General features: G+C 41.0%; 1 protein-coding gene across 1 annotated transcript in view; it reads right to left on the bottom strand.

The window, feature by feature from the left end:
• ZNF112 (zinc finger protein 112) overlaps window positions 1-25602 on the bottom strand; it is a 69083-nt gene that overhangs the window by 29935 nt on the left and 13546 nt on the right. Inside the window, 4 exon segments of the mRNA XM_021097547.1 lie at window positions 10610-10665; window positions 10798-12195; window positions 12198-13286; window positions 23544-23627. Of these exon segments, the coding sequence (XP_020953206.1) occupies window positions 10610-10665; window positions 10798-12195; window positions 12198-13286; window positions 23544-23627 (2627 nt within the window).

Genomic DNA, 25602 nt, shown 5'->3' on the forward strand with positions numbered 1-25602 from the left:
GACATCTGTCATTTATCCCCCAAATATTTTCATATATTTCTCAAAAACATAAGGACATTTACTTGTATAACCACAATAATATTATCACACTGAACAAAACTAAAAATATCTCATTAATATTAATTTACCCTATCCTTATTTGAAGTTCCAAATTCTTTCAAAAGTCTTTTACACTTGGTTTTTGTGAATCAATATCAAAACCTGTCCATTTATTGCATGATTGTTGTGTAAGTCTCATGACTCTCTTGCATCTCATTGCCCTATTGCAGAAATTGTTGTCATGTAGGATTCCCACATACTTGATTTGCCTGACAGCTTCCTGGATCTGTCATCCAAATTTTCCTTCAGCTGTTTCATGTAGAGGACTCCAAAGCAATGCACCCTCAGTGTAAGACTGGAAAGAGAAGGAGACTTTCAGCTCAGCTCCAGATCATTTCTATCCCAAGAGAAGGTACTGAGGTAATCCTGAATTGTTAATGGCCTTGCGGCCAAGTGGCAGGAGAAAAGCACATTCTCTGTGAAAGAAAGGCAATATCATCCTTGACTACAAATTATCCCAACATTAAAAACTACCACATCAATAATGCGCAAAGTAAATTTTAACCTCAAAAAACTATGCTGGAACTGCTAAGGGATATGTCATATGGACAAAAATATTGAATGATCTAAGAATGTAACACAAATATGTATTTATATGCATGTAGTAAATATCCTCAAATATTTTTAATTGGAAGAATTGAAAGAGAAATACTGATTATCAAACAGAACACACGCACACAGTAAAACAAACAAAAACAAAACTGTAAGTATACAGAAGATTTCACACTGCTAGGAAATTTGATCGAATTTTACGTGGAATACACATCTATTCAGGTACATATAGAATGTTCACAAAATTTTAGCATATGTTGGACTGTAAAGCATAAATGGAAAATTTCAAAATGCTTTAATAATATAAATTATGTTATCTGGATGAGGTACAGTAAAGCTAGAAATCAGTAAGGAAATCCTTACTAGACAATTGTAGCATATCTATAAATTAAGAACACCAATCTTAAACATGGATTCCTTTTTTTTTTTTTTTTTTAGGGCCGCACATGCGGCATGTGGAGGTTCCCAGGCTAGGGGTCTAATCAGAGCTGTAGCTGCTGGTCTACACCACAGCCACAGCAACACCAAATCTGAGCTATGTCTGCAACCTACACCACAGCTCAGGGCAATGCCAGATCCTCAACCCAATGGGTGAGGCCAGGGATCGAACCTGTATCCTCATGGATCCTAGTCAAATTCGTTTCTGCTGAGCCATGACAGGAACTCCTTAAACATGGATTCTTGACCTACAAAAGCTCAACAGATGTGCTCAGTGAAATATGGAATATATTTGAATTTTGAGGTAATAAAAATACATGCCAACATTTATTAGATGTAGCCAAAGCCATACTTTAAGGGACATATATATTAAATACATATAATGGGGAGTTCCTGCTATGGTGCAATGGCATGGGTAGTGTCTCCAGAGCACTGGGACAAAGATTTGATTTCTGGCCTCGCACAGAGGGTTAAGGATCCAGAGGGCAGCTGTGGCTCAGATCTGATCCCTTGCGGGTGAACTCCATTTGCCATGGAACAGCCAAAAAAGAAAAAAATAATAATATATCGGAAAAGAATAGATGCTGTAAACAGCAAGAGACATATCCATCTCCTGAAGTTTAAAGAGGATAGCAGTGGACTTCCAGTGCCAAACAACAGAGCATATCTTACCCTCTTCCTCCTTCTATGAACAAGTAAAATCCCTACACACACAAAAAAGCACAGGGAAACGAATAGAATTCTGAAAAGGGGGGAAGAAGACGGCGACCGGCTAGGAACACCAACCAGGCCTCGAGGAAGGTGAGGTCTGTGTGTGCGCGCATGCATTCGCGCACGTGCGCCACCCTCCAAGGGCAGAACCTTTTGACTCAGTGTATTCTCTTTCGGCTGCTCTCCTTCCCCTCTTCCCTCAGCCCTGCTGTTCTGGAGCCTGTGGGCAGAGCCTTGTTCTCCATTCCTGGCCTGCACTAATGAGGGGCTACCATCCCTTTCCGACCGAGAGTTTTGGAGACTGTGAGGTGGAGCCCTGCTGACTACTATCCCTAAACTGACTCAGTGAAAGTCAGCCAAGAGGTGGCACCTACCCCGTTCCAGCCAGAAAGTGAGAGAAGGACTTCAGAGAGCTGGAACTGGAAAAAGCACTTAAAGTATCTCAGGGAAAAAAGAAAGAAGGAAGGAAGAGAAAGAAGGAGGAAATATAAGCCATGTGGCAAAATCTTTATTGATGTGGAATCTGATGGAAACAGGGGACTCTACCACTCTTTTTCATTATTGGAAAAATGTACAGCAAAACCTCAAGTAATCATAGCCCACTTAGTTTAAATTCTGCTATTGTTGTGAAATGAAGCAGTCATCTTTTGTTACACCAGATCTGGGCCTTGTGCGACCTACACCACTGCGACGCCAGATCCTTAACCCACTGAGCGAGGCCAGTATTCTCATGGATACTCGTGGGGTTCTTAACCCCCTGAGCCACAGCTGGGAACTCCTGAAGTGGCCATCTTCACCTCCCTCAGCCTGATTTTTTTCATTTGCACTATCCGGATGTGTCCACTTCATGAAAAAGGGAACACTATATTAGGAGAAATAAAGCAAATCCAAAATTTCCTGAAACTTGGTAATATAGCCTTTTTTTTTTTTTTTTTTTTTTTTTTTTTTTTTTTTTTAGGACTGCGCCTTCGGCATATGGAATTTCCCAGGCTAGGGGTCGAATCGGAGCTCAACTGCAGCCTATACCACACCCAAAGATGAGGCCAGGGATTGAACCGGAATCCTCATGGATACTGAGCCCCCAAAGGAACACCTCTTTTTGAAGAAAAGCACGTGTGCTACCAAGGCACAGTTGAGGGAGAAGGAATAACCCCTGACATCACTGTTGCCAGCCCCACCCAGGTTAGTTGGGGGGCTGCAAGGGAAGGGTGAGAACATTAAACTGGCTGGACTGCTGGGTCTCACTCACCTGTATGATTTCCTCGCATGTCCTTCTTCCCAAGTTGCCCTTTCCTCTTTTCTCACCTTCCAGACACCTCAGGTCCCTATCCTGGACTCTTAGAGATTCTTACTAGCTGCTCAGGCTTTTTTTTTTTTTTTTTTTGTCTTTTGTCTTTTTGTCTTTTGTTGTTGTTGTTGTTGTTGTTGTTGCTATTTCTTGGGCCGCTCCCGCGGCATATGGAGGTTCCCAGGCTAGGGGTTGAATCGGAGCTGTAGCCACCGGCCTACGCCAGAGCCACAGCAACTCGGGATCCGAGCCACGTCTGCAACCTACACCACAGCTCACGGCGACGCCGGATCGTTAACCCCCTGAGCAAGGGCAGGGACCGAACCCGCAACCTCATGGTTCCTAGTCGGATTCGTTAACCACTGCGCCACGACGGGACTCCTGCTCAGGCTTTTAGATCTTATTCTTTCCTTTTCTTATTTTCCTGAAGGCCATGCCATCCCCTAGGACCTGAATAACTAGAACAGAAGGCTACAGAATAGCTTTTTTTTTTTTTTTTTTTTTTTTTTTTTTGAGATATCTCAGGGGAAATTTCTTTTGGCAAGGAGTGATGTCTTGTCTTTTCCTGCTTTCATTTTCTAGAATTCTACTTGTGTTCCGGGAGTCCTGTAGCTGAGGAGAAGCGCTAAATTAGCTGAAATGGAGAGTTCCGCTGTGGTGTCACGAGATTGGTGGCGTCTCAGGAGCCTCAGGACATAGGTTCAATCCCCGGCCTGGTACAGTGCGTTAAGAATCTGGCATTGCCATGGCTGTGGCATAGGCTGCACCTGTGGCTGGGATCTGACCCCCCCCGACCAGGAACTCCACATGCTGCGAGGAGGAAAAAAAAATTAGCTGAAAGCTTCAATCTTGGCTTTCAAAAGTTCCCACCAAAAATTCGATATCCAGGCTTTGTCCATTTGTTCTCGGAACACTGACTACATATGGGTTGAATTTAAGACACGTTGCTTAGCTTAGAGAAGAAGCTCAGATTACTGGGCTATTTAACTCCTTAGAACTGTGAGTCACAGAGACAGAAGAGTATAAACTGTATCTAATCCACTATTTAGTGTGTCCATTTAATTTTATTTTAAAAATAGAATTCCAGGTACAGCAGCCATTGACTGACTGTTCCAAACCCACTTCTCCGGGGCTGGACTGCTTCCCTTCCAGTTAGGTGTGGCCACATGAGTCAGTTCAGGCCAGTGGGTCGTGAAGGGAAGCCTTGGGCATCATTTGCAAGCCTGGCCCAGGAAAAACTTCCCATGTTTGATCTTTTCTTTTTGTTTGCCAATGGCATGGAAAGGACCCTGAGGAGGGTAGAGCCACAGGACTGACAGAGCCTGGGTCCCTGACTTATCCTGTGGAGGGTGCCTGGTAACCAGGAGCCCCCTCCCTGAACTCAACCAGCCTGAAGCTCCCTCAAGTTAGCCTGAAGGAAAGTTCTATTGTATTAAGCCCCTGAGATGTGGGGGATTACTTAGAACGGCTGCCCTATCCCCACGTGAAAGGAAAGTTGTACTGTATGACTTTTGCTTATTTCCTTTGAATCATTAATAACATGTTGATTCGTGTGATTCTGACATGAAAATTGATTACTTTGTGTTAGCACAGGAGGTAATAGAATGGAAAGAATATGAACTTTGTGGTTCTCAATTTTTCACGAATTTTAGAAGAGTGACCAACATTCATCAGTAGGAAATAAGTGAAGTAAATAATTCATACAAATAGTGGGACATTGTGTAGCCCTTAAAAGGATGTAGCAGATGAATGTGTTGATAGGGTAAAGGTTTTCAACATATTGATAGGTTAAAAAAATTAGAAAATAGTATGCATGGTATAATCCTAGTTTTGAAAAAATATTATATACTATGTTACATGAGGCCAAAGTATTTACAGTATGTATGTAGGTGGTGAGTTTGAGTATTCAAAGAATTTCACTTACATGGTGAGTTTTTCTGTACAATTTTATTTGCAATGTTTCAGTATTAATTTCAAGTCAGTTTACTGAGGTGTAATTTGTAATGATAATATTTACTCTTCTTAGTATATAGTTGTGTGAATTTTGACTAACATATATACCATCAAAATCAAGATGCGGAATACTTCCATCACTCCAAAAAGTTTCCTCAAGCCTTTTGTATTAAGAACATTCTTCTTCTTCTTCTTCTTTTTTTTTTTTTTTTTTTTTTTTGTCTTTTCTAGGGCCACTCCCTTGGCATATGGAGGTTCCCAGGCTGGGGGTCTAATCGGAGTTGTAGCTGCCGGCCTACGCTACAGCCACAGCAATGCCAGATCCGAGTCGTGTCTGCGATCCACACCATGGCTCACGGCAACGCCAGAACCTTAACCCACCGAGCAAGACCAGGAATCGAACCAGCAACCTCATGGTTCCTAGTCGGATTTGTTAACCACTGAGCCATGATGGGAACTCCTGTTCTTCATTTTTTAATATTTCTTAGGCTATTCTTGTTTTGTTACTTTTTGCATAGATCTCTTTATGAGGGTTTCTGGACTTCTCTTGCGGTGCAGTGGGTTAAGGATCTGGTATTGTCACTGCAGTAGCTTGGGTGGCTGCTGTGGCCCAGGTTTGATCCCTGACCCAGGAACTTCCACATGCCATGGGTACATCCAAAAAATAAAAAATAAAAAAGGTGGGGGTGGGTTTTATTTTTTAGAAAATATAGAGCTTATAGTTGGGTCTTGCTTTTTTATCCTATCTGACAATCTCTTTTTTTTTTTTTTTTTTTTTTGGCCACATTTGTGGCATGTGGAAGTTTCCAGGCCAGGGGTCAAATCCATGCCACAGCAGCAATCCAAGCCACTGCAGTGAGAATGCCAGATCCTTAACCTGCTGCACCCACAAGAGAACTCCCCAATTTGACAATCTCTATTTTAAGTGGTCTGTTTAGAACATTTACATTTAATGTAATTATTGATCACAGGATTTGAACCTACCATCATACCATCATGCTAATTGTTTTCTATTTGTACCATGTGTTATTTGTTCAATTTTCCTATTTGCTTTTGGATTATCCTTTAAAATTCTGTTTTATCTCCACTACTATCTTATTAGTTATATGCCACTTAAATATAATTTTTAAATGGTTGCTCTTGGGCTTATAATTTTCAGTATACCTTCTAATAATGTTAATTCCATAGTATATGACATCATCTTTCATTTTCATTTTTGGCTATACTCATGGCATATGAAAATTCCCAGGCCAGGGATCAAATCTGAGCCACAGCTGTGGGAACATCAGATCCTTAAGCCCACTGTACCACCGCAGGAATGCCACTTTACTTTTATGTATGCTTATGACAAACTTAAAAAACCTTGCTCCTGTTTTTGCTTAAGGGACGTATGTCCTCTAATGATTAAAAATGAGGAAATTATGTATTTATTTTTCTTTTTTGCTCGCCCTCAGCATACAGAGGGACCAGGCTAGGGATCAGATCAGAGCTGAAGTTGCAACCTACACTGCAGCTTTGGCAACGCCGGATCCTTTAAACCCACTGTGCTGGGCTGGGGATCAAACCTGCATCTTGGTGCTGCAGAGACTCCGCCGATGCCATTGTACCACAGTGGGAACACTGAGAAAAATTACTTTATACGTACTTCCATTTTAACCATTTTTAAAGTCCTTTATTTCTTCGTAGATCCAAGTCTATTCCTTGTATGATATTCTTCCAGCCTGTAGAAAACTCCTTCAATACTTCTTAGAGTGCAGATCTGCCAGCAGCATAATCTATTACCTTTTGTTCATAAGAAAATGTCTATTTCTTTTTAGGGCCACACCCATGATATTTGTAAGTTTCCCAGGACAGGGATTGAATCCCAGCCACAGCTGAGACCTATGCCAGAGCTGTGGCAATGCTGGATCCTTAAACCACTGTGCAGGGCCCGGGATCAAATCTGCATCTCTGCAGTGATCTGACCTGCTACAGTTGGATTCTTAACCCACTGTGCTACAGTGGGAACTCCAAAAATCTCTTTATTTTGCATACTTTTAAAGAAGATTTTGTTCATCAGGCTTGGAATTTTTGATTCATTATATTTTATTTGAGAATGTTAAAGATGTTATTCTATTGTCTTCTAGATTGCATGGGTTTTTTTTTTTTGTTTTTTTGTTTGTTTTTTTGTTTTTGTCTTTTGCTAGGGTGCACCCTCGGCATATGGAGGTTCCCAGGATAGGAGTTGAATTGGAGCTGTAGCTGCCGGCTTACACCACAGCCTATTTATGAGTTCTTAAAAAATCATCTTTTGTTATAATTTTCTTTTCTATCATTTCCCACTTGATTCTTCATTAATTGCCACTGAACTTCCCCCATCTGTTCATGCAGTCTGCCCTTTTAATGAAAGCATTTAACACAGCAACCAGTCTTCTATTTCCAAAACATGGTTGTCTCTAAGTGTGGTCATATGGCTTGGGCTGCTGTTTCTTGGAAGAGGGTTGTGTGTTTTGTTTAAATCTTATAATTTTTGATTGAATGTAAGATACTATGTATTGAACAATAGAGATGGAAGTAAACAGTATTTTGTCTGGAACTGGGCACCTCTCTTTTTGTGGGATGTCAGGGTGGGCGTCAAATTGGTCTGCTCAGGAATTATGAGGAAACTGGATTCTGCTGTTGGAATAGTTACAGGCAGTACAACTGTTTCAGATTTTCCTCACGTCACCTTATACAAGGGTGGGAGCTGGAGTGCTGGAGGGTTTTTCTCAATGGTCTCGCTCCACCTTCAGCTCTTGGCCACCCCTCTGCACTTGCCCTTTCCCTATGTGGCCTGCTTCTGTTGGTCACGAAGAGCAAGTAGCCTTCTTATGGGGACCAGTGTTGACCCTTCTTCTCTTGCCTTAGTCTTCGTCTTGAGTAGCGACTGCAGAGGTCAGAGACCTGATGTAGTTTGGGAGCTAGGACTACTCAGCACTAAAAATGAGAGCTATTTCTTGGGCTGTAAACAAAAAAGCAGGCGATACAGTCATCTTATGAGCAAACTGCAGACGAGTGTTTGAAGACAGCCGCCAATCAAAGCCAAGACATAACGGGACCAAGGCGAGATAATTAAAGAAAAGCAATGTAAAGATCCCTTGACTGGCCCGGACCCAAGTCTTACCCTTCCTGTATCTTTTCATTTAAAGGAACTGAGAAATATTTTTGGGTTAAGCAACTCTGAGTTACACTGTTACCTACACCCAAAAGCGTCCTAACTGATACAACCATCATGAGCTCTCATGAAGTTCCCTTGGAAGTGATAGCAGTAAAGAAATGCATTTGAGGAGTTACCCTCCTAGCTCAGTGGAAATGAACCTGACTAGCATCCATGAGGATGCAGGTTCGATCCCTGGCCTTGCTCAGTGGGTTAAGGATCCTGTGTGGCTGTGGCTGTGGCACAGGGCCAGGAGCTACATACAGCTCTGATTTGACTCCTAGCCTGGGAACCTCCAAATGCCACAGGTACAGCCCCAAAAAATAATAATTAAAAAAAAAGACAAATTCATTTGAAGCCCTAAATTTCTGCTGATACTGTGAAAACTGAACTAGCAATTTGGAAGCCAGGTTAAGCCAGTGTGTTGTTCACCCCATTCATCCAACAGGGGGAAATGTGACAGAAAAACTATGGGGCTCCAATTTATGCTACTACTGAATTGTGCTAGGACACTTAAGGCTGCATAGGCTTTGAGACCTAAAGAAATTTTATGGAAAGGAAAAGCTGCGGACACCTAATTTACCGGTATCCTCTAAAGACTTCTGAAAATTAACTTCAGGTGTTTTATTCTTTAATTTTGGCCATAATGTCATCAAATGAAATACAGCAACCCCATTAAGAGTTCTTAGTTATAAAGGGGCAGTATTTCAGTAGTTTATTGCTTTGGTAAAATTAGTAAATGTTAATTGTGAATTTTAAAAAATAAGTACAAAAAGAAACTAAGCCAAAATTTTGCTTGTCACAGAAAACCACTGTATACATGATAGTAAGTAATCCTTCACAGAGTATTAAGCATATATGTGAATGTTTATGTATACAGACTTAACTGGCTATTAAGAGGCACAATCTGTGGTTTTTTAAACAAATGCATGATCCTTTTGTCATTTTAGATTGATTCCATACTTTCTGTAGCTTTTAATTTCAGGAACACAGAGAAATTTATCTAAACTCAGTATTTTTTTTCTTTTTTCGGCCACCCCTGTGGGATATGGAAGTTCCCAGACAGGGACTGAATCTGAGCTGTAGCAGCGACCTATGCCACAGCTGCAGCAATGCTGGATACTTAACCCACTGCACCAGGCTGGGGACTGAACCCAGGCTCCCTCAGAGACAACACCAGATCCTTAACCCGCTGCACCACAGTGGGAACTCCATAAACTTATTAATTTCTAATTTTAAAAATTACCTTCATATACACATCTTTTCAGTTAAAAGTGCTTTATCATAAATTATTATTCTACAATTTCCAGACTTTACATTTTGATACATACTACACGACTCTTCTCTAACAGACTTGAGTTTTTCACTGCCTCCAACAACAATTCATTATTCTTGAAGGTACAGACTAGTAAGTAAAAGGAAATCCTATCTTAATAATCAATATGTTTGAAAAAATATTTTGAAAAATTCAAGAATTTTTCCTTTCTTTGTGTGAGTGGAAGAAGTATGGGGGTATAAAACTTGATAAAGTCCTCCAAACTTGTCACAAATCCTGCCTAACAGGGTGCAAATTGGGCAAGGGCTATAACTTAGATCAAAAGGACTTTGACGCAGATACGGAGACTGAAAAACCAAGTACTGTAATTTTGACATTTATTAAGAAAGTATTTTTCCTTGGTAAATAATTTCTGACACTTTCAAAATATTACAGTAAAACTCTGCCTTAACACACAGGGCAGGAGTAAAAATTATATAAAATGCAGCGTTCCATTTTTGCAAAGTTAACCAGAAACACTGTTTTATCAGTTGTACTGTCATTTAAAGTGCACACAGGTATACACACACACACACACACACACACAGCTACACTGAAACAGACAGTAGACTGTAGAGAAAGAGACCAAATGCTAAGAAATTCAGCACATCCCTGTCTATGAGGGACAAAGGGAGAGAACCAATCCCCACAGGGTTAGAACCAAGTTCGTGTAATTTCGGACTGCAGTGCAGCCCATGTTCTACATTTCAAATAGTATTTCAAATAGTATTGAAGTGCTTATATCAGGGTCATATGCAGGATTCCTCTTCCAAATCCAGTTTAAAATGATTTTTTTTTGGGGGGGAAGTAGCGTAATAAATTTTCAAACACAACATCTTTACACACTTGTAATCATTTAGCAAAAAGTACTGAGGACCTACACTGAGGTGTGCAGTGTCACGGTTTGGGAGACGTAGCAATGCAGGAAGCCCCTTCTCTCCATAAGCTTACATTCCAGTGGACACGGCGTGACGGATGCTCATCACTGTACTTTTGTTAAAAATTCTGACCATACCCTTTATAAACCCTGGCGCGAATGATTAAACTCAGGAACAATGACTGACGTTAAAGTTCTCACCAAATCCCTCTGGAACCCTTCTCGTTGGCTCTCTCGGCTCTGCAGGCTCCTGACGACTGTGAATGTCGGTGTCGGGCAGAAACATTACATTCTCACGAAAGAAATTATTGTTTTTCTGTAAGAATTCGAGTGAATGGAAAACTTCAGCTCCCCTCTGAGGACTTGAGGACCAACTAGAAGACCATTTTACAGAACTTCCTTTCTGTATGGATCCTCTGATGAAGGGTAAGCTTGACTGTACTCTTCACTTTTATAGAATTTATCATCACTGTGGACTCTTTGATGAATTAGGAGACCTGAGCTCCAACGGAAACCCTTACCACACGCATCACATGTGTAGGGCGTCTCTCCTGTGTGGACTCTCTGATGAGCCTGAAGGTTTGATCTCTGACTGAAGCCCTTTCCACACACCTCACATTTGTATGGTTTTTCCCCAGTGTGGACTCTGTGGTGGGCTTGAAGACTTGAAAACCCACTGAAACCCTTGCCGCACTGTTCACATTTATAGGGCCTTCCTTCTGTGTGGACCCGCTGATGTGCCTGAAGGCGTGAACTCTCACTGAACCCCTTCGTGCACACCTCACACTTATATGGTTTCCCTCCTGTGTGGCCCCTCCGATGTGCTTCAAGGCGTGAGCTCTGACTAAAGCCCTTCCCACACATCTCGCATTTATATGGCTTCACTCTAGTGTGGACCCTTTGATGACCTTGAAGATAGGCTCTCTGGCTGAAGCCTTTCCCACATACCTCACATATATAAGGTCTCTCTCCAGTGTGGACACTCTGATGGCTTTGCAAGTATGATCTCTGACTGAAGCTCTTACCACACTCATCACATTGGTAGGGCTTCTCTCCTGTGTGGACTCTCTGATGGGCCAGCAGAGTTGAGGCCTTACTGAAACCCTTATCACATTCTCCACATTTATAGGGCTTCTCTCCTGTGTGAACCCTCTGATGAATCTGAAGATTAAAGCTCCAGCTGAAGCCCTTCCCACATTCCTCACATTTGAATGGTTTTTCTCCTGTGTGGACTCTCTGGTGGCCTTGAAGGTGTGAACTCCGACTGAAGCCCTTCCCACACTCCTCACACTTGTATGGCTTCTCTCCAGTGTGGACCCTCTGGTGGCCTTGAAGGTATGAATTGCGGCTGAAGCCCTTCCCACACTCCTCACACTTGTAGGGCTTCTCTCCAGTGTGGACTCTCTGATGGGCTTGAAGGTATGAACTCCGACTGAATCCCTTATCACACTCCTCACATTTATAAGGTTTCTCTCCCGTGTGGACTCTCTGATGAACATTAAGAACTGACCTGTGGCTGAAGCCTTTGCCACATGTGTTACATTTGTATGGCTTCTCTCCAGTGTGGACTCTCTGATGGTCCTTATGTTTGGAATTCCAGTTGAAGCCATTCCCGTACTCTTTATAAGTTTTCTCCCTGATGTGAATTTTCTGATGATCTTGAAGATAGGAATTTTGGCTGAAGCTGTTACCACATGCGTAATGTTTATATGGTTCTTCCCTAGTGTGGACTATGTGAAGGTCTTGAAAACGTGAGGCCAGACTGAAGCCATTACCACACTCCTCAGATTATAGGGAATCCCTCCCACATGAACTCTGTGCTGAATGTTACCATCTGGGTCACAAATGCAGCCTGTCTCGCACTCCACATCTGTGTACACTTTCTCTTCAGTGTGAATTTTCTGATGGGCTTGAAGACAAGAACTCGGATTAAAGACATTCCCATTCTCCTCAAATTCCTGGGGTTCCTCCTCAGTATGGACCCTGCATGTACTAGGAAGGTCTAAGCGATGCCTGAAGGCTTTCTCATAAGTGTTGCATCTACAGGGAGCCTCTCCTGTGTGAGTGAGTTCGTAAGCGTCAGGGGAGGAGCGCTGATGGAGGTCGCCATGTTCACGTTTGCACGGCTTCTCCTCCGCAGGTCCTTCCTGAGGGGGTTGCAGGTGTGAACTCCCCAAAACACAATCACCTCCTCTATGAACACTCTGATGAATGTAAAGAACACAACTATAACCACAGTCCTTTCCACACGGACTGTATGCATCCGGCTTCCCTTCTAAGTGCAACTGCTGATGAACTTCAGAGCCAGAGTCATTGCTGAAGGCGCTTCGGTACTCATTCCTGGGGTAGGGCTTTTGCCCTGTTTGAATTAAGTCTTCATTAAGCAATGAAACCTTCATGATATCCTCTCCACAGTCATGGCAGCTATAGTTTTTTTCTGTTCTGGGGACACCCAGATTATCACTGTGATGTGAGAGCCAACTGATGGCAGACTTACACACATTATTTTTCATGGAAATTTGTTGACACCTGCATGGATGATTATGTGACTCTGTAAGATACAGTTTCCTCCAAGAATGCTGGGCTCTCCAAGAGGGAAATTCTTGATTTTTTATGTAATTGGAATCATCTATATGAGTCAATACACAATTCTCATCTTCAGAAGTCTGAATTGGTATTCCTGCCCAAACCTGGCAGGGGGAATCACCTTGTTTTTGCAACTGAGAAATATTCCCTTGAAACTGTTTCATGGAATCTTGACACCTGGTTAACTCACGGGTACTTTGTTGCCAGGTCTGCCACACTGAAAGCTCTTTGGGAAAAAGGCAGCTTAATCCCACTTCTTGAACACTTTCCAGACTATGATGACTCTTGGTGCCTATAAGAATAAAGAGAATTCAGATATGTGTGCAGTGAATACTTTTAATCAGAGACGTCAAGATTTTGGACTTAGATCATGACATGAAACTTCAATAAATTAGAGGAAAATTCATGTTAATACCTCTGACAATACCTAGAAAATGGCTCATCTTTGGCACACCAGGACAATAATTTGGATCCACAGAATTTGGGTTATCTCTATGCCTCAAAATCAGGGCTTTGCAACACAATCTGGACATCGAAGATGGTGGCCCTGTTCAAAAGGCCTAGTTAAACCATATACACATGACCATGGGGTTATCACAGGCTGCCTGGAGATCCAAGGAGAAAACAGAAGGGCACAGGCTCAGATTGGAAATACGGTTTCAAGAGGACAAATGCTTTTTACTCTGACAGTACCCTTTCCTGTTTTTTCCTCTGGCACATGGCATGGTAATGCCTTTGTTTCTAAGATGATTGTGTGTTAAATGCTGTGCAGACAAAGGTAAACGCAGATCTTTCACCTATGTTTGAGGTATGATATGGCCAACTATAATGAGTTATTTATCTTCATGAGAACAGTAGGCTTTACGAAGTCACTGTAAATCACTATCAGTCAAAACTCCTTTCAAAAGATACTCTGCAACTCTCAAGGGCCATGGTGCAGGTCAGAATGTGAAGCACTGTCACAGAATTCAACTCCGAAGACATCAGGAAATAATGGAGGCTGAGGGAGGAAAGCACAGGTAGGTTTCATGGTAACTCAACGCAACTCTCAAACAAAACTCAATGAAGGCCGACTTTGGCATGTGTCATTTTGTGGAAAAGTACTTTAATGTTTAGAAAATCTGAGGCACTGGAAGGGCTGAAGATGGGCGTGTTTGGGCGGAAATGGCTTGTTCCACAGCTGTTAAAGCTCTGATTATAAGCAGATAGCAGATCTTCAATCCTGGTGAGAAATATACTTACTCCCTGAGGAGTAAAGAGAGTTGAACAATAACATGCACTCTCCTAACACCTGGTGGTATGTTCATTCTCTTTTAGTATCCGGAAGAAAAAAAAAGAAAAAGCAGTGGAAGAGGATTTCTTCTTCTTTTTACAGTCCCACCTGTGGCATATGGAAGTTCCTGGGTTAAGGGCTGATGCAGGGCTGGAGATGCAGGCCTACACCACAGCAACATCAGATCCAAGCCACATCTGCGACCTATGCTGCTGCTGGCAACAACACCGGATCCTTAACCCAGTGAGGGAGGGCAGGGATTGAACCCCCATTCCCACGGACACTACCGAGCCACGATGGGATCCTGAAGGATTTTTTAAATCCTATCATGAATATTACCCTCAAACATACTAATTCTTCCTCTCTACTGTGTATTCCTGTCTCTGCACTCTGGAATGGATTACCCACAAGGACAAGCACTTTGCTATGTCCACTGCTTTAGCCTCACTGCCTGCAACACTCCTAGGGAACAGAGTTGTTCTATAAGCATAGAATGAACAAGTCAGAGTCCGAAGCACTCTCACTCACAGAACTAAACAGGCACATATAGGTCAGTTATTTTTCATAGGAAAGGAACTGGGGATTGCAGTTTTACTGTAAAGTTGAAAGGCTGAATGAGAAGTGGTGCTACACTCAGATGCCACTTGCTGATGGGAAAAGCAAAGGTCACAAGAATCTTATGAGCCATGTCTTTTATTTTTCAAATAATCTTTGAAAGGTGTAGTTTTTCTGGTACAAAATCTTACCTGCAGCCCCACCCTAACCACAACTTTTATTATTATTATTATTTTAATGGCCTCACCCACGACATATGGAAGTTTCTGGGTCAGGGACTGAATCCGAGCTGCAGCTGCAACCTACACCATTACTGCAGCAACACTAGATCCTTAACCCACTACACCTGGCCAGGGATCGAACCCACATCTCTGCAGCAACTCAAGCTGCTGCAGTCAGATTCTTAACCCTGTGTACCACAGTGGGAACTCCATAACCCTGACTTAAAAAAAAAAAAAAAAAGACCACACTGACGATTGTGTGGCCTCAGGCTCTGAGGCAGTAAACTGACTGCAGGGTAACACTTTACCTAAAGTGTAGGTACTCATGCCAGTACTTTAAAAAAATGTTTAGTGATGTCTCTGGTTTCTCAAAACTGAACTTTTCAGTTACTACATTAATATTTTGTCACCTAAAGATGAAGTGATGTGACATGCAATAAGAAGCATGTCAAATACAGTAAATAGCTTATATGTGAGCAGTTTGGACTAGAGTTAATCACAAATGCTTACAGTTTACTTCTGGTATCATCAAAAACACTCAATGTATATCCATAAAGACACAGTTCAATATGTCATGTCTTTTGGGAGTTCCCACTGTGGTTCAGTGGGTTATAAACCTGACTAGTGTTCATGAGGATTCAATCTCTGGCCTCACTCAGTGGGTTAAGGATCCAGTGTTGCTGTGAGCTGTGGTGTAGTTCACAGATGGGGCTCAGATCCTGCGTTGCTATGGCTGTGGCGTAGGCTGGCAGCTGCATCTCTGATTCTAACTCTAGCCTGGGAACTTCCATATGCCCCAGGTATGGCCCTAAAAAGCCAAAAAAAAAAAAAAAAAAAAAGAGTCATATCTTTTGGGACTGATGTGGCAGCTTCAAAATATGAAAGCAGCTTGCTAGTCAAAGCCCAATTTCTTACAAAGCACATGTTTCAATACAAATCTGGACATAATTTCTGACATAAGAATTTCTCAAGGAGTTCCACTGTGGTGCAGTGGTTAACAAATCCAACTAGGAACCGTGAGGTTGTAGGTTCGATCCCTGGGCCTCACTCAGTGGGTTAAGGATCTGGCATTGCTGTGAGCTGTGGTGTAGGTCACAGATGTGACTCAGATCCCAAGTTGCTGTGGCTGTGGCATAGGCCGGTGGCTACAGCTCCAATTGGACTCCTAGCCTGGGAACCTCCATATGCCACAGGTGTGGCCCTAGAAAAGACAAAAGGACCAAAAAAAATTACCTTAAATGTCAATGGACTGAATGCTCTATTCAAAAGACACAAAGTAGCAGACTGGATAAAAAAAAATAAGAGCCTACACTATGCTGCCTATAAAAGACTCATCTTAGGGCAAAGTACACATATAAACTGAAAGTGAAGGGATGGAAAAAGATATTTCATGAGAATGGAAATGACAGGAAAGCAGAAGTCGCAATACTTATATCAGACAAAATAGACTTTAAAGCAAAGACCATAAAGAAAGACAAAGGGCACTATTTAATGATAAAAGGATCACTTCAAGAAGAGGATATTACACTCGCCAATATATATGCCCCTAATATAGGAGCAGCCAAATACATACAATAAATATTAACAGACATAAAAGGAAAAACTGATGGGTATACAATAATAGTAGGATATTTTAACACCCCACTCACATCAGTGGACAGATCCTCTAGACAGAAAATCAATAAGGCAACAGAGACCCTAAATGACACAATAGAACAGTTAGACTTAATTGAATATTTTCAGGACATCACATCCAAAAAAGTCAGAATATACATTCTTTTCAAGTGCACATGGAACATTCTAAAGGAGTGACCACATGCTGGGACACAAAACTAACCTCAACAAATTCAAGAGTATAGAAATTATTTTAAGTATCTTCTCTGACCACAATGGCATGAAACTAGAAATCAACCACAGGAAAAGAAATGAGAACAAACTGACAACATAGAGACTAAACAACATGCTACTAAAAAACCAATGGGTCAACAGGAAATCAAAAGGGAAATTAAAAAATACTGCAAGGAGCTCCAGTCATGGCTCAGCAGAAATGAATTTGACTAACATCCATGAGGACGCAGGTTTGATCCCTGGCTGTGCTCAGTGGGTTAAGGATCCGGCATTACCGTGAGCTCTGGTGTAGGTCACAGACATGGCTCAGATCCCATGTTGCTGTAGCTGTGGTGTAGGCCGGCAGCTGTAGCTCTGATTCAACCCCTAGCCTGGGAACCTCCATATGCTGTGGGTGCGGCCCTAAAAGGACAAAAAGACAAAAAAAAAAAAAAAAAAGTAGCAAAAAAAAAAGACACATCTCAAATTGACAACTTAACCTACCACCTAGAAGAATTAGAAAAAAAAAAAAAGAACAAATAAAACCTAAAGTCAGCAGAAGGAAGGAAATCGTAAATATCAGAGAATAAATCAATAATAAAGATTCAAAAAATAACAGAAAAAAATCAATGAACCCAAGAGCTGGTTCTTTGAAAGGATAAACAAAATTGACAAACCTCTGGCCAAACTCACCAAGAAGAACAGAAAGAGAACCCAAACAAACAAAGTAAGAAATGAAAAAGGAGAAATCTCAATGGATACTAAAGAAATACTAAAAACCACTAGAGAATACTAGAAACAATTACATGCCAACCCATTTGACCACCTAGAAGCAATGGACAACTTTCTAGAGACATACAGCCCACCAAAATGGAATCCAGAAGAAATAGATCATTTAAACAGAAACAAAATTGAATATGTAATAAAAACACTCCCTACAAATAAAATGAAATTGAATATGCAATAAATGAAATGAAATTTCACTAGAAATGAAATTGAACATGTAATAAGAACACTCCTTACAAACAAATGTCCATGACCAGATGGCTTCACAGAAGAATTCTATCAAACATACAAAAAACTTATATCCATCCTTCTTAAACTTCTCTAAAAGACTGAAGAAGGAACACTCTCGAAGACATTCTATGAAGCCACCATCACCCTAATACCAAAACCAGACAAAGATACTACCAAAAAAAAACAAAAAACAAAAAACAAAAAACAAAAACTACAGGCCAATATCTTTAATGAATATAAATGCAAAAATTCTCAATAAAATTTTAACCAACCAAATTCAACAACATATATAAAAGATCATACATCATGGCCAAGCGAGAGTCATTCCAAGTTCACAAGAATGTTTCAACACACACAAATCAATCAACTTCACCACATTAACAAAAGTCAAAAACCACATGATCATCTCAATAGAAAAAGCGTGTGACAAAGTCCAACACCCATTCGTGATAAAAACTCTTACCAAAGTGGGTTTAGAGGGAACATATCTTAATATAATAAAAGCCATTCATGGCAAACTCACAGCCAATATAATATTCAATGAGAAAAGTTGAAAGCCTTTCAGCTAAAATCTCGAACAAAACAAGGATGCCCACTCTTACCAATTTTATTCAACACAGTATTGGAAGTCCCAGCCACAGCAATCAGACAAAAAAAAAAAAAAAAAAAGAGGGAGTTCCCGTCGTGGCGCAGTGGTTAACGAATCCGACTAGGAACCATGAGGTTGCGGGTTCGATCCCTGCCCTTGCTCAGTGGGTTAACGATCCGGCGTTGCCGTGAGCTGTGGTGTAGGTTGCAGACGCGGCTCGGATCCCGCGTTGCTGTGGCTCTGGCGTAGGCCGGTGACTACAGCTCCGATTCAACCCCTGGCCTGGGAACCTCCATATGCCGCGGGAGCGGCCCAAGAAATAGCAACAACCACAACCACAACAACAACAAAAGACAAAAAGACAAAAAAAAAAAAAAAAAAAAAAAGAATAACAAAAGGTATTCAAATTAGAAAGAAGAGGTATATAAGAGTAACTCTATGCAGATGACACAATACTATACACAGAAAGCCCTAAGGACTCCTCAACAAAACCACTTGACTGATCAACAGAATTAGCAAAGTAGCAAGATACAAGATTAATATTCAGAAATGGATTGCATTTCTGAAAAATTACCTAGGAATAAACCTGACCAAGGAGGTGCAAGACTTATACACTCACAACTATAAAGCTTTCATCAAGGAAATTAAAGGGGACTCAAAGAAATGGAAAGATGTCCCACGCTTTTGAACTGGAAGAATTAATATTGTAAAGTGGGGAGTTCCCATCGTGGCGCAGTGGTTAACGAATCCGACTAGGAACCATGAGGTTGCGGGTTCGGTCCCTGCCCTTGCTCAGTGGGTTAACGATCCGGCGTTGCCGTGAGCTGTGGTGTAGGTTGCAGACGCGGCTCGGATCCTGCGTTGCTGTGGCTCTGGCGTAGGCTGGTGGCTACAGCTCCGATTGGACCCCTAGCCTGGGAACTTCCATGTGCCGCGGGAGCGGCCCAAGAAATAGCAAAAAGACAAAAAAAAAAAAAAAAAAAATATTGTAAAGTGGTCATACTCTCCAAAGCAATCTACAGATTTAATGTGATCCTTATCAAATTACCCAGGACATCTTTCACAGAACTAAGAACAAACAATGCAAAAATTTATATGGAACCATAAAAGACACGGAATTGCCAAGCAAGCCTGAGGGGAAAAAAAAAACAAGCAGGAGGCATAACTCTCCCAGAATTCAGACAATACTACAAAGCTACAGTAATCAGTTCCGTGTGGTACTGGTACAAAAACAGACATACGGACCAATGGAACAGAATAGAGCACCCAGAAATAAACCCAGACACCTAGAGTCAATTAATCTTTGACATAAAAGGCAAGAATACAAAATGGGAAAAATGGACAGCTGCATGTAAATAGATGAAACTAGAACACACCCTCAACACCATACACAAAAATAAATTCAAAATGGCTTAAAAACTTAAACGTTAAGACAAGATACCATAAAACTCCTAGAAGAGAACACTGGCAAAACATTCTCTGACATCAACCATAAATATTTTCTCAGCTCAGTCTCTCAAGGTAATAGAAATAAAAACAAAAATAAACAAATGGGACCTAATCACACTTAGAAGCTTTTGTAAAGCAAAGGAAACCATTAAACAAAAACAAAAACAAAACAACAACAACAACAAAAAAAGACAACCTATGGAAGAAAATAGTTGCAAACAATGCAACCGACAAGGGATTAATCTCCAAAATATACAAACTCATATAACTCAACAGCAAAAAAAAAACAAAAAAAACCAAAAAAAACAAGCAATGGGCAGAAGACCTAAACAGACATTTCTACAGAGAAGATGTATAGATGGCCAACAGACACATGAAAAAATGCTCAACATCACTAATTATTAGAGAAATGCAAATCAAAACTACACGGAGGTACCACCTCACACTATCATTAAGTCTACAAATAGCATGTGCTAGAGAGGGTGTAGGGCAAAGGAAACCCTCCTACACCACTGGTGGGATGTAAACTGGTAAAACCACTATGGAAAAAGCATGGAGGTTCCTCAGAAAACTAAATACAGAATTACCGTATGATCCAGCAATTCTACTCCTGGGCATGTATCTGGTACAAAATTTTCATTCCAAAAGATACAAGCACCCCTGTGTTCACTACAGCACTACTCACAATAGCCAAGACTTGGAAACAACCTAAATGTCCATGGACAGATGAATGGATAAGATGTGGTATGTATACACAGTGGAATACTACTCAGCCCTAAAAAGAACAAAACAGGAGTTTCAGTCGTGGTGCAGCGCAAACGAATCTGACTAGGAACCATGAGGCTGTGGGTTCAATCCCTGGCCCTGCTCAGTGGATTGCCATGAGCTGTGGTGTAGGTTGCAGATGCAGCTCAGATCCTGCATTGCTATGGCTGTGGTATAGGCTGGCAGCAGCAGCTCTGATTCGACCCTAGTCTGGGAACCTCCATATGCTGCTAGGGAAGCCCTAAAAAGAAAAAAGAAAAAAAAAAAATCACACCATTTGCAGTATCATGGATGGATCTAGAGATTCTCTTACTGAGTGAAGTAAGTACCAAAAAGAAAGACAAGTGTCATATGATATCACTTACACATGGGATCTAAAATGTGGCACAGATGAACCTGTCTACAGAACAGAAGCAGACTCGCAGACATGGAGAACAGACTTGTGGTTGCCAAGGGGAAGCGGTGGGATGGACTGGGAGTTTGAGGTTAATAGATGTAAACTATTGCATTTAGACTGATAAGCAATGAGGTCCTGCTGTAAAGCACAGGGAACTATATCCAATCACTTGTGATAGAATATGATGGAAGATAATGTGAAAAAAAGAGTGTTTATGTATGTATGACGGGGTCACTTTACTATACAGCAGAAATTGACAAAACATTGTAAATCAACCGTAATAAAAAAACTTTAAAAAAACAAAAGGTTTCTTTGCCCAAGTCAATTAAATCAGCTCCCAAAGGCTGCAAGAAAGTTAATAGGGCGTATTTCTGTCTCTCTTTCTTACAACTCCAAAGTTAAAGTTAAGTGAGGACAGTTTTTCTCTTTGAATCTCTGAGTCACTGGGTAATTTATTCCACAGAAATAAAATCACTAGTATCCAAAGACATCTAGATTGGGTTTCTGTTTGGTTCGTTGGTCGGTCGGTCGGACCCATGGCATACAGAAATTCCCAAGCCAGGGATGGAGCCTGTGCCACAGCAGTGACCCAAACCACAGCAGTGACAATGCTGGATCCCTAACTGCTAGGCCACCAGAGAACTCTGTGACAATGGCTTTGGACATCAGAGTCTGAGGACTCAGGAAACATTACTAAAATGTTTGGACCCACATACATGTCCAACTTGGCAATTCTACTTCAAAAAGAAAATTACAGGCCAATATTCCCAATGAACATGACGCAAAAACCCTCAACAAAACATTAGCAAACTGAATTTAACAATGCATTAAAAGGCCCATACACCACAATCAAGTGGGATTTATCCTAGGAATGCAGTATGGTTTGACAGTTGTAAATCGCACGTATGATATACCACATTAACAAAATCAAGGATAAACATAATAGTATCAAAACCAAAAGCCATAAAAGCAAAAACAAACAAATGGGACACCATCAAACTAAAAAGCTTCTGCAAAGCAAAGGAAACCAATGATAAAATGAAAAGGCAAACTACTGAATGGGAAAAAAATATTTGCAAATGGGGCTAATATCCAAAATAAAGAACTCACTCATCAAAACAAAAAATAAACAATCCAATAAAAAAAACTGAGCAAAAGATCTGAATAGACATTTTCCCAAAGAAGACATAAAAACAGCCAACATAAAAAGATGCTAAAAAACATTTATCATCAGGGAAATGCAAACCAAAGCCACAATGCAATATCATCTCCCACTTGTTAGAATGGCTATTATCAAAAAGACTATTGGTAATAAATGCTGGCAGGGATGTGGGAAAAAGGGACCCCTTGTACACTCCTGGTGAGAATGTAAGTTGGTGTAGCCACTATGGAAATCAGTATGGAGGTTCTTCAAAAAGGTAAAAATAGAACTACCATATGATTCAGCAATTCTACTTCTGTGCATTTATCTGAAGAAAATGAAAACACTAACTTGAAAAGATACATGAACCCCCATGGGCACTGCGGTATTACTTATAGTGGTCAAGATGACGAAACAACCTAAGTGTCCAACAGGGAGAAATAAAGAAAATATGAGATACACACACACTATTCAGCCATAAATAAGAATGGAATCTTGCCATTTGCAACAATATGGATAGATCTTGAGGGCATAAATCAGACAGAAAAAGATAAATACCACTCAATCTCTCTTATACGTGGGATCTAACACACACACACACACACACACACAAGTTCACAGATACAAAGAACAGACTGTTGGTTTCAAGAGGCAGGGGTTGGGGAGGAATAGGTGAACTATTTTTGGTTTTGTATTTAAATAAATTGAATAAAAAATTTTAAAAACTGCGGCTAGGTCAAGAGGCCACTTGGGAATAATGGGAATTATTCTTCCTCATAGAATAATGAGGAAGTTAATGCAAGAGTGTCTCACTTGAAATTGCTGCATGAGAAGGGTCAATTATAACATTGGCATTGATGATTTTTGGTACTTCCTTCATTCGACTGGCTCTTCTTAATCTTTGGAATAACTGCGACCTACCTACGAATACTCAATGACACCTCAACAGTCAGAATACGACAGGCAATCCTCAGGTGACGAACAACATTCTGGAGTATCCCTCCATCAGCCTGAGTTATTCTACCCCTTTTAGCTGCCTCAAGGAGAACAGAAGGCAGTGATGATTGTGCACGTATTAACCGACTCACCTGATCAAGGGAAAGAGCAAAGCAAGCCAAGCAACCTGAAGGAGAAGCATAATTATACAGGTCTGATGAGCAGCAATGGGGCAGTGCAGCTGCGGCAGAATGAATCAGAATGCGGAACGCTGGTGGGGTGAGGAGACAGACACCAGAGCCTGAGATGTTTTGACCAGTGTCTTAGGAAGGGCTCTCTGGCTGGGTCACTGCTGGAAGGTTTTCACCCGAACACCTACCTCTCTGGATTTCTGTCTCCAACATCAAAAGCATTTCTTCTCTCTCCAATTGGAATATAAGCTCTGGTTTGAAGGGCTGATTCCCTGTAAAAAAAAAAAAAAAAAAAAAAAAAAAAGGCAAGGAGAGCATAAGTTTTAAAGTTTGACCAAGTCCAACATGTACGTATTTTTTTCCTTTTTGCCATGTTCACGGCATGTGGAAGTTCCTGGGCCAGGGATCAAAACTGCACCACAGCAGTAACCTGAGCCATAGCAGTGACAACACTAGGTCCTTAACCCACTGCACCACAAGGGAACTCCCCAACATTTTTTTTTTTCCTTTTCTGAATCATGTTTTTTGGTATCATACCTAAGAACTCTTTGCCTAACCCAAGGTCGTGACGATTTTCTCCTGTTTCCTTCTAGAAGTTTCATACCTTTGCATTTTACATTAGGTCTCTTATTCATTTTTAATTAATTTTTTGGAGGTGTAAGGCAAGCAAGTTTATGCATATAGACGTCCAAATATTTTAGCACCATCTGTCAAAAATACTATACTTTCTTCACTGAATTGCCTTGGCACCTGTAATGCATCTAAAATAGTTTCAGGATTGCTTTTTCCTTATCGCAATAAATGAATCCACTAAAAAGTGTTCAGGATCACAATTCTTTCTCCCATCCCCCTCCTCGTACCTAAAACTAAGGGTATATAGTTATATACTCTGTTCCTCAGCTCTCTGTGAATTCCTTTTCTCTGCAACGTGGTAAGGTGTTACCTTCATTGGTTTCGTTTTTCTTTGAGTTTGAGATCACCATCCCTTTGCATTCTTATTTACTTTTTAGAATATGTTGAACTAACATATTCTCAAAAGTCCAAACTAGGAGTTCCTGCTATGGCTCCGTGGGTTAAGAACTCAACATAGTGTCTGTGAGGATGCAGGTTTGATCCCTGGCCTCACTCAGTGAGGTTGGGGACCCAGGGTTGCTGCAAGCTGCAGTACAGGCCTACAGCTGCAGTTGTGATTCAACCCCTAACCCGGAATTTCAATACACTGCAGGTGCGGCCCTAGAAAGGAAAAAAATAGTCCAAACTAGACAAAATGGTATATTCAGCCCAGTGCGGGTCTCTGGAATACCTCTTTCCACTTTTACCTCCCACCTACTTCCAAGAAACTAACTTCATGATTTCCTAATTAATCCTTATGTTTCTTCTTATAAAGACTGGCAGATACACACATATTTACCTATTTTCCCTTCTTTCCTACACAAACTATACTATTAATGCTCTTTTGCCCTTTCTTATCTTCAGGGAAAATCCCTATAAGTGAATTGCTGGGAAAGGGTAAATCCAGAGTAGGATCAGATATGGTTAAATGCCTCTCTTTGGGGTGGTATCATGCTGCATTCCTACTTTCAATGCATGAAAGTGCTTTATTTCCCACAGCTTGGTCCCCAAAAACAGTGTTAAGTTTTTGAACTTCTGCTACTCTCATGGGTGAGAAATGGTGTTTCAGTATAATTTGAATAAACATCTCTCTTATTTTGAATGAAACGGAATATTTATAATATGTATACACAGTTATATGTACGTGTATGTGTGTGTATGTATGAATACATGTGTACACATACCGACACACCCCTACCTCCCAGCTCAGAGCCCCAGGACCTGGAAACAAAGACACCTCAGTGGCAATGACAATCCCTAGCATCCGGATCTTGATGTTAGATACCAGTCTCCAATAAACAGAATGGACAATTCCAGAGCAAATTAAAAGGGCCCAGGAATCAGCTTAAAGGGGGCCAGATTTGGGAAACTTTGGCATGAAAATTATTATAGTAATAAATTATAAACCATTTTTTAAAATGAATTCACAAGTCTCTACAAATAATAAATAAATAAATGGTTGCTCACTGTAGTATGCCAACCGCTTGGAGTTTCCATCGTGGCTCAGCGGAAACAAATCTGACTAGCATCCATGAGGATGCAGGTTCAATCCCTGGTTCAGTGGGTTAAGGATCCAGCCGTAAGCTGTGGTGTGGGTTGCAGATGCGGCTCAGATCCCATGTTGCTATGGCTGTG

Source organism: Sus scrofa, chromosome 6 (assembly GCF_000003025.6).
Source record: "Sus scrofa isolate TJ Tabasco breed Duroc chromosome 6, Sscrofa11.1, whole genome shotgun sequence".
NCBI classification, from domain to species: domain Eukaryota; kingdom Metazoa; phylum Chordata; class Mammalia; order Artiodactyla; family Suidae; genus Sus; species Sus scrofa.